This window comes from Arachis ipaensis, chromosome B5 (assembly GCF_059453495.1).
Source record: "Arachis ipaensis isolate K30076 ecotype BB chromosome B5, ASM5945349v1, whole genome shotgun sequence".
Taxonomy (NCBI): Eukaryota; Viridiplantae; Streptophyta; class Magnoliopsida; order Fabales; family Fabaceae; genus Arachis; species Arachis ipaensis.
This window is the reverse complement of record NC_142440.1, coordinates 1,633,254-1,644,303: the sequence shown is the minus strand read 5'-3', so window position 1 is coordinate 1,644,303 and position 11,050 is coordinate 1,633,254. Positions and strand designations below refer to the sequence as shown.

Here is an 11,050-nt window from a genome sequence, read left to right as displayed (position 1 = left end):
TTGTGGATGTGTCTAATAAAAATATTTTTTTTATGAATGAGTCTAATAAAAATATTTTTATAGATATATTTTTTGAATGTATCTTTTTATATATATATTTAAAATATAATAATTAATTATTATTGATAATAAATTGACAGATAATTTATTGATACCTTATATTTTTTCTTAAATAAAGGAATAATGAAAGTGGCATCCAAAACTAATTAATTACACCAGGACGTCAAAAAAAGGAAGATAAAAGAAATAATGAAAATCCAAAAGCAATGGCATATGATGAGCAGCCAAAAAAGACGAATACCAATCTTCTCTCTCTTGCCCCCTCCTTCCATCACGGTCTTGTTCTTCTTGTCTATATAAATATAGAGTGTAGAACTCACAAAACTGAGGTTTCCAATTTTCCATTCCATGAGAGAGAAAAACACACACACCACTGCACCATAATAATAATAATACTAATACTAATATTTATTAAATTAAATAATATTAGTACACATACATAATATATGGATCATAATACTTTACGTCGTTTTGGGGAAATAATACCCAAAACTCATCGTAATCATAATTTTCTCTTATCACTCTTTCTCTTCATCTTCTTCTTCTTCTTCTCATCACACGCAGCTTTTGACCTAGCTACCATCCCCTTCAACGATGGCTATTCTCCTCTCTTCGGAGATAGCAACGTTGTTCGCTCCGATGACGGCAACGGCGTTAACCTCCTCCTCGATCGCTTCACCGGTAAATTCAATTCTCTCTCTTTTCTTCTTCTTTTCATCTCTCCAAATCTATAATTTTCACAATTCCGTAAAATTGAGCAGGTTCTGGCTTCATATCATCCAGTATGTACAAATATGGATTCTTCAGCGCTAATATCAAGTTGCCATCAAATTATACAGCTGGAATTTGCGTCGCCTTTTATGTAAGTCACTAAAACAATTATTTTATTTGATTCTTCGATGAAATAATATATAAATTGAAATTATAGCATTAGCATCCATCAATCTCGGTTGAACTGCGCTTATTCCTTTAATTTCTTTATGGAAATGAATTGATTATTCCGTGTATGTAAATCCCAAACTTTTTTCGTTTTCTCATCATGCATGGATTCTTTCCTTCCTTGTTTCAAATTTTACTTTTTTGTTTTGAATTATTCCGTTGGGATCAGTAAAACGCGCAACTAATTAAACATTAGTCAAACTTTACTGCTTTAATTAATTGGATTAAAAGATATTTAAAAATTGCTGACAATGAGTGAAATTGTGAAAAGTCAATTGAAGATTATTATTGAAGATAGGTACGTACAATTTAAGATTTTTGCACTCTTCAACAATGGTTGCCCCATACTGTGTTCACTTATGAAACTTTAATTAGGTTTCATGATTACTTCTACATATTCATGATGATGAATTGATTATTGTAGATTTTGATTTTATTATTTTTTACTTCAATATTTTTTTTTTTTTAATTTTGGTAGACATCAAATGGTGATGTGTTCGAGAAGACACACGATGAGTTGGACTTTGAATTTCTTGGTAACTTAGCGGGAAAACCGTGGCGGTTTCAGACCAACTTGTACGGCAACGGAAGCACCCACCGTGGCCGTGAGGAGAGGTATCGCCTGTGGTTTGATCCTACGAAGGAATACCATAGATACAGCATCCTTTGGACTGCCAAGAATGTTGTGTAAGTCTTCTAATTACTTTTAATTTTCCATCATGACTATGCTATTTGTAAATTAAAATTAATCATCAAAATCAGTTATAAATATATTTAAAATATACGTTAAAATATAAATATATATTATAAATAAATTAAATTATATATATTTATAAATAAATATATTAATAGTTAATTTTAATAATTAATTTTAATTTATAAATAATATTTTTGTTTCACCAAATATATAAATTTAGAATTTAATTTATACAAAAGTAAAACAGTTTTCGTAATTTACCTTTTATATTGATTATATATGTTAATGTATTAAAATAAACTCATAAATTTAGAAAAAAAATGTTAAAGCACCCAATATTTAATTTGTGATATATGGACTATAAATGGATATAATATATAACAGAAATTTATATGTAATTATTTTTATATAAAGTTGATATTTAATAATTATTAAATAATTTAATAAATTTGACTAAATTATTATCTAACCATTCTTAATTACTAAATTTACATGAAAACAACTGTATATGTGTATTTGATTCTGACCTGATATATTTTCCACAAAAATAAGTACACAGCTTATAGCTTTGAATTGCCTGAAGATTAGAATTGATATATGTTTTTTATGAGCTAAATTTTATAGTTGAATTCATGCCGTTTTATCCTAATTAATATGATTTAGAGCTTATTATCATATGATATTGTTAATAAACCACATGAAGATTAATTAACAATCATATACAAAACTTTACATCCCCAATATTAAGGGAATTCTTGTGTAGTAGTAGTCTAATGTAATTCAAAATTGCTCCCTGAAGAATAAACGTGCTAATTATTTGCAAGATTTAGTTACACATTACAAACTGTCAAAATTCAAAGTAGTGAGAAATACAAAACAGTACCCATAATCTTAAGGTTAAGAATAAATATTAAAATAGTGATGTATCGATGATATCGTGCACTTTGCTATCTGGTATTTCCAATGATGTCTTCCCTTTTTGTGCCTTTGTATTTGGCTCATGCTGGGAAAGTCTTTTCTGGAATGTGTATTTATGGAATATAGTATTAAACTTTAACGTGATGTGTTTGTGTATGTATGATCAATGATGAATCGTTTTTCTTTTTTTTTTTTTTTTTTGTTTTGACTCAAACGTGAGGAAGGGATTTAAAGTGTTTGGAGTTGCGTGTGGGATGCGTTTTTATAAGATTATAATTGAAATTTGAAGGCATATAGTTTTCGTTGCTAAAAGGATGGTTTGGAATTGAATGATATTATTTCCAGTTTGGACAAGTGCATTATGGCCCACACTGCAACTTGAAAATTTTTTTTTTTCATAATTATATTATTCTCATTATCTTCTCACCATTATTATGGTGATCATGATAAGATATATAATGGATTAAACAAAAAATAATAATGTTCTTATATTTTTAATCACATAAATTTGTGCTTATCCTTATGTTTATCTGTATCATACATGACATATGTGAGAGACTATATCTTTTATTTCAAGTCATATAAATATCATGGTCCTTCTCATTATCATCATCATTTGAATTGATTCTTTAATTTGATGTGAAAGCCTAATATCCGGTGAGATTGTGGGTTGTGGGGTGAACAAAATTGCATTATTTCCCTAATTTATTAATTTCTGTATGATTACATATAATTAGTTATAATTTAATTATTATTTATGCTTCTAGAATTTGATTGAAATTTCTCTCCTCCAGATAAATTCAGTGGACCGTATGTGCCTAATTCATTATCCAATTAAAAGCTCTAAACTACCCATAAAGCAGGTTAATTAATTAGGACGGTGTTGTTATTGATCTTAATCCAACTGGACCTACAAAGTGTGGCATAAATAAAATTCATCAGAAAACAGGGAATTAGTTCGTCCACTATAAAGAAGCATGCATGTGAACTACGTTTTTTAATTAATCTCTATGATCAATGGCAACAAAATTTAGTTAAATTAATTATCAACCAAACTAAAGCAAGCTCATAGATTCCTATACCCTTTGCCAAACCTTCTTGTCCCCATAGTTCCACCTAATTGAAACTCAATACAACTAGCTGGCAAATATCTCTTTTTTATTTCATTGGAATATTTGCCTATGTGTGACAACTACCAAACAATAGTTTTTTTATTTTTATTTTTTTTTAAATATTTAAGTTCAATAATTTTTATGTGTAACTAGTGCAAATTTTTGTATTCTAACATTTAATTAGATATTTCCATGTAGCTATGAGATAGTACATAAATAATAAGTAGTTTTTTAACAAGTAAATTTTTTTCGACTTTTAAACAAAGCATTTTTTACAATTTAAAATTTTTTTAATTAATTTATAACTATTTAAGTAAATAAAACAACTACCGTAAACAGTAATTTATTAATATGTCAAAACCGTTTAAACCAATTACTTAGATAGTTGATCATTGAATTAGAGATTATCAAGCCATGAAGGGATGTTTTATCCTTCTAACAAATTGTTAGACAGAAAAGGGTAATGCTAGGTAGACAAAAAAAACAGCCAAAACTTGCTTTATTTAACATTAATTAATTGTCGCAACAATTAATGAATACTAAATAAGATAAGTTACGGCTGTTTTTGTCTGATTTTCTTTGGTTACCAAACATTTCCGGACAGAAAAATATATTTACTTTTTTCTAATTTGAAATTAGGCATAAATATGTTTAATAATAATTTTAACGACTATGTATGAATTTATTTCAGATTTTACATTGATGAAGTTCCAATTAGAGAGGTGCTAAGAAGTGCTGAAATGGGAGCTGATTACCCATCTAAACCAATGTCATTATATGCAACAATTTGGGATGCATCAAATTGGGCCACTTCAGGTGGAAAGTACAAAGTGAACTATAAATATGCACCTTTTATAGCCGAATTTAAAGACCTAGTCCTCAAGGGTTGCTCCGTTGACCCTATTGAAGAGTCCACCGTGGCCGGCCGAAGCATTTGCTCCGACCAACACGCCGATCTTGAGGCACAAGACTATGCTGCCGTGACCCCAAGGCGCCGCCTAGCGATGCGCCGGTTCCGGCAGCGTTACATGTACTATTCTTATTGTTATGATACATTAAGGTACCCTAATCCATTACCTGAATGTGACATTATACCATCGGAGAAACAAAGATTTAAGGAGACTGGAAGGTTGAAATTCGGCGGCAGCCACCGCCGGCAGTCTCGGCGGAAGGGCCGGACTACAACTCCGGTGGATGATGCCGATCAAGGTGATATGTGATGAGTGATGATTGGGTTGTAAATAATAGTGTCCAATATAATTTTATATATGGTTTTTGTCTATATATTTAATTGTTTGAAACCATAAATAAACCAAGTGATTATTTTTAGGTCCATTTTTTTTCTTCTTCTTTTATTTTTTATAATATGTTTGGTGTTATGTTAGTGTATTATATATGTGTATGTGGTTGCAGTAGGTGGAATATATATTTACATGAATGAGTGCACAAATGAATAAGTCCAAGCTTTGTGTGTGTCAAGAATTGCATTGCCGGTCACTAATTATATTATTTGTGTGGTTGGTTTCTCTATTCATCAATTAATTGATAGTGGTTTAGGTTGTATGTTAAATACAAAATTAGATTATGCTTTAACTTCGACAATTTTTTATTTTAAAGACTATATTATAGGGTTAGTTAGTGGGAGCTAGGGAGAGTAAAATTATCATTTGTATCCATGAAAGATATAAATGCTGACAAATGTATCCATATAAGAATAAAACGATAATTGTACCCACGAAAGATAGCTTCTGTGTGCCAAGAATACCCTAACGGACCAATTGTGTAACCAACGTTCGGGTACTCTTGGCACACGGAAGCCATCTTCCGTGGTTATAATTGTCGTTTTATTCTTATATGGGTACATTTGTCAGCATCTATATCTTTTATGAATACAAATGGTAATTTATTCAGTAAAATTAAATATAGGTGATGTTACGTTTTTTTTTTTTTAGTCTTCACACGTAAGATATAGTAAAATTTAGAATTGGAATGATGTTAAGAGACAATATTTTTAATGAAAAAAACATAAAAATTGATTATTATTGACTTAAATATAATATAAATATACAATATAAAAATATTCATTACTACATTTCAAAAATCTGAAATTCAAACGAGACATGTAGAAAGTTAATCATATATAAAGTGTAAGTTCATCAATCATATTTATAAACATGTTATTAGTTATTACTCTAAAAATAATATATGGTCATTTCTATGAAAGAGAGAAATTAAATGATTAAATTAATTAAGAAATGAAAAATTAAAGTTAGACGATCTATCAACCATTATGAATAATGTTTTTCCTTTATCCAGTAGCTAGTAAGTGGCAAGTAGTGCGTTGTTTTCTTTCAATTTTAAAAGCATTAGAATATGCAAAAGCCGTCCTATTGGCCGAGAAGAGTGAGGCATAGAAATTTGAAAGTGATTAGTGTCATAAAAGTTTTTGGCTCTGAAATGACATCGAACCTACCTGTCGCTAACATATATGCTAATACTAATTAATTATATTAACCAGCTAGCTATATATAGTGTTTTGACACATCATTTGGATAATGAACTATGATTAAGCACTTGACAAAATAACAACTGCTCGATGTGATGATACATTGTTATTAGACGGAAAACTTTAAAGATGAAAAAAAGGTGTTTGATTATTACTATTACCTAAATTATATCCTACAAACTGTTGATCGAAAAAATATTTTCGATAAGAGTGAATTAATTCGGAATGAGTCAGGTATAGTCTCTCGAAAAGATATACGCATGAGTATGAGGTTGGAAGTAATTGACGTTGATTTGGATTTCGATTATTTTGTTAATCAGGTAGGCCTAATCGAATAGGAGATTCAATTTGAGAAATTGAGTAAGGTTTTCGATGAACTAGTCGAATAGTCATAGAAGTGGAAAAGTTAATGGCTTCTATTACACGAGAAAATCATGGGGAATATCTACAATCATGCGGCAGGAACGGTTACCAAGAGGGATTGCATTTTAAATTTGTAATTTTGTATTTAATTGTAAATTAATTGTCGGTTATGTAAGATTAGTTTATAAATACTAAGAAGTGTTAGGAAATAAAGGTTGGAACTTTTATTCAGAAAACACTCAAGCACACTCACATCTCAGGAAATTCATGAGTCTGCAATCGAGTAACTTTTCTATAGAATTCTTTCCATATTTTCATTCTTTCAGTTTATCTTTCTGTAAATTTTACGTTTCAAGCAAATTTATTTTCCAAGTATTCTTTATCTTCATCTTTGTTCAATTTACATTTCTACATTGTTCACTTTTAATTTAAAGTCTTTTGATCCAGTCAAAGGCATTTTATCGTTTTCCTTTAATTTCAACATAAACTTTTATGTTTTCTTTTCGAAAACCTTCCTTTTATTCATTTCTCTAATTTATCAATTTTAATTTATTTTTATTCCTAATCCCGATCTAATCGAAGACGCTTTGATATATTTTTAGAAAAGAGAAGTATGTTTCACTCCTAGATCATTGGATATCGAACCACCATCGATTTGCTAAAAATCGACAAAATACAAACTGTTCATACCCTGACCCAATAAATAGGGCCCAAGATCTAAGCAAAGAAGCCCAACCCAAAGGGTTGGCCCTCCTTCAGTACCAGCCTTCGTCCCAGAAGTCGGTACTAAACACGACCTGCTCCAAAGAAGTCGGATACGAGGGTTAGCTGGCAGATAACACTCATTCGAATGAGTAACTGTCCCTAAAAACTCTCTAACCACTTCATAGAGCCATATCTTAACCTCCCTAAGATATGGGAACGGTTATCCGCCTAAAAAGGTGGCACTACTTCAGCGGTGGTTATTGGTTCACCACTATAAATACCCTGACTTCCCTCAGGTATCACTAAGTCCAATACATTCTAAACTTGCTTATACCCTTGCTAACTTAGGCATCGGAGTGTCTTTGCAGGTACCACCCCCCATTCTTTCACACGTGCAAGTCGGACGGAGGAACACCGAGGAACAGATCTACTCGAAAGCCACCTCCTTCATACGTTTGGGCCAACCAACGCCATCCGGCCCATTAATCTCCGGTTACCCACCGTAACATTGGCGCCGTTGCCGGGGACCCGAGAGATCAACCAGTGATGGCGGAAAGATCCCCTGAAGAAGGTCATGTGGAGACAGATTCTGATCAAGAGAATTTGAACACCAGAAACAATGAAGCAGATCAGAACCTCCACCAGGAAGCTAATGATCAACATAGGGAAGGCACCTCCGGAATCAAAAATCCGAAGGTGAACTCCTCGGAGGGGCGCGAATCAGAAAAAGAAGGACCCTCCCACACTAGTGAGCTTATGGGATTAATCCATAGCCGCCTCGAGCAGCTAGAACAGGAGCGGGAACGACAAAAGGAAGCTGAAAAGAACCTAAAAGAGGAGATGGAGCGACGAAAAGAGTTAGAAAGAAAACTCTTAAAATTAGAATCCTCCCTCAAAAGTTGGAATTCCCACGGCGATAGAGAAGATTCTCCCTTAGGAGAGAAAGATCCGTTTAGCGAGGACATAATGAGGGCAAAAGTTCCGAGAAACTTTAGAAGCCCCGATATGGACCTCTACGATGGAACCACCGATCCAAAGCATCATCTGAGCAACTTTAAAAGTCGGATGTATCTGACCGACGCTTCTGACGCTACGCGATGCAAAGCTTTTCCGACAACCTTGTCAAAAGCAGCGATGAAGTGGTTCGACAGCCTCCCTCCGAGGTCAATTACCAGTTTTGAAGACCTCTCAAGAAAGTTCTTGATGAGGTTCTCCATCCAGAAGGATAAAGTAAAGCATGCACCAAGTCTCCTGGGAATAAAACAGGAGGTCGGAGAATCCTTACGGGCCTATATGGAAAGGTTCAACAAAGCATGTTTGGAGATTCAAGACCTGCCCACCGAAGCAGTCATCATGGGGCTAGTCAATGGTCTTAGAGAAGGTCCCTTCTCACAGTCCATATCAAAAAGACACCCCGCCTCTTTAAATGATGTACAGGAAAGAGCCGAAAAATACATCAATATGGAAGAAAACGCTAGGCTAAGAGACCCAAGTTTGCGACTCGGGCACCCTCCCTCAACGAAAGAGAGGGAGAGGGAAGTGAAGAAGAAGGAAGAGCTCGGCCTTGATAGGCCAAGAAAATATCACTCTTATACTCCATTGAAAGTCCCTGTAGTGGATGTATACAGAGAAATTTGTAACACCGAAAGGCTGCCTCCCCCCAGACCTATTAAGAATAAAAAAGGGGGAAGTCGCGGGGATTACTGTGAGTACCATAAGATATATGGGCACTCTACAAACGACTGTTACGACCTTAAAAATGTGATAGAAAAGCTGGCCAGAGAAGGTCGGCTTGACAGATATCTCATAGAAAGGTCGGACAGTCATGGAAAAAGAAAGCGAGATGATATGGACAAAAGAGACCCACCACCGCAAACTCCGGAAAGACATATCCATATGATCTCAGGAGGGTTTGCAGGAGGGGGACTCACGAAATCCTCTCGTAAGAGACACCTCAAGAGAGTGTACCAGATTGAAGAGGGGTCCTCCGACCTCCCAACCATTTCATTCACAAAGGAAGATGGGCGAGGAATAATCCCTGGGCACGACGACCCAGTGGTAATCACCATGATCCTGGCAAATGCCCATCTACACAGAACACTAGTAGACCAAGGAAGCTCGGCGGACATCCTATTCAAGCCCGCCTTCGACAAGCTAGGTTTAGATGAGAAAGAGTTGAGAGCCTACCCCGACACCTTGTACGGACTAGGTGACACGCCAATAAAGCCACTAGGATTTTTGCCCCTCCACACCACCTTTGGAAAGGGGGAGAAATCAAAGACTCTGAGTATAGACTTCATAGTCATCGACGTGGGGTCGGCCTATAATGCTCTAATCGGCAGAGCTACCCTTAATCGACTCGGAGCGGTGGTATCGACACCCCACCTTTGCATGAAATTCCCGACCCCAGCAGGGATAGCAACGGTGAAGGGAGATCAGAAGCTAGCAAGAAAATGCTACAACGAAAGCCTAAACCTGAGAGGAAAAGGCAAAGAGGTTCACACAATAGAGCTCGGTGGAGCAAGGATTAAAGAAGAGCTGCGACCCCAGCCCGGGGGAAAAACCGAGGAGATTCAGGTCGGCGAAGAGGAAGGAAAAAATACTCACATAGGAGCCAACCTAAGGGAAACCTTAAGACAAGGGTTGACTAAGCTCCTAAAAGATAACTCCGATCTCTTCGCCTGGAAGGCCTCCGACATGCCTGGGATAGACCCCAAGCTCATGTCTCACAAGCTCTCGGTCTACTCAGGGTCCCGACCTGTGCAACAGAGAAGACGCAAGCTCGGCCCAGAACGAGCCCTAGTAGTAGAAGAACAAGTGCAGGCGCTCCTAGAAGCCGGCTTCATCAAAGAAGTCAAATACCCAACATGGCTAGCCAATGTAGTGCTAGTCAAAAAACAAAATGGCAAATGGAGAATGTGCGTCGACTACACCGACTTAAATAAGGCATGTCCCAAGGACCCTTATCCACTACCAAGCATTGATGCCCTAGTAGACTCTAGCTCGGGTTATCAATACTTGTCGTTTATGGACGCCTACTCGGGATATAACCAAATCCCGATGTACGAACCAGACCAGGAAAAAACATCATTCATCACGCCCAGAGCTAACTTTTGCTACGTGGTCATGCCATTTGGATTGAAAAATGCAGGGGCCACATATCAGAGGCTGATGAACAAGGTGTTTTCCCCTCACTTAGGAAACTTAATGGAAGTATACGTCGACGATATGTTGGTAAAGACCAAGAAGGAAGTCGACCTCTTGTCTGACCTCTCACAAGTCTTCGACACCATAAGGTTGCACGGGATGAGACTAAATCCTGCAAAGTGCGCCTTCGCAGTGGAGGCAGGAAAATTTCTAGGATTCATGCTAACACAAAGAGGGATTGAAGCCAATCCCGACAAGTGTAGAGCTATCCTAGAGATGAAAAGCCCGACTTGTTTGAGAGAGGTCCAACAGCTGAATGGCCGACTAGCAGCTCTCTCCAGATTTTTGGCAGGATCAGCACTAAGATCCCTTCCGCTGTTCTCCCTACTGAGAAAGGGGCATCAGTTTGAGTGGACTCCCGAATGCGAGGAGGCGTTCCAGGAGTTCAAAAAGTTTTTGAGCCAGCCTCCTATCTTGACCCGACCTATAGCCGGAAAAGACCTCATCCTATACCTCTCCGTGGCAGACAGGGCTGTCTCAGCAGCCTTGATAAGAGAAGAGGAGGTCAGGCAACACCCAATCAACTTCATCAGTAAAGTTCTA

General features: G+C 35.8%; 1 protein-coding gene across 1 annotated transcript; it reads left to right on the top strand.

Annotated features, from left to right (window-relative positions):
• Nucleotides 1-378: 378 nt before the first annotated feature.
• On the top strand, nucleotides 379-5,205 carry XTH30 (xyloglucan endotransglucosylase/hydrolase 30). Its single transcript, XM_016345686.3, has 4 exons — nucleotides 379-741; nucleotides 822-922; nucleotides 1,478-1,686; nucleotides 4,418-5,205. The coding sequence occupies exons 1-4, from the start codon at nucleotides 507-509 to the stop codon at nucleotides 4,944-4,946; spliced, it is 1,074 nt and encodes a 357-aa protein (XP_016201172.1). The 5' UTR covers nucleotides 379-506; the 3' UTR covers nucleotides 4,947-5,205.
• The last annotated feature ends 5,845 nt before the right edge of the window (nucleotides 5,206-11,050 follow it).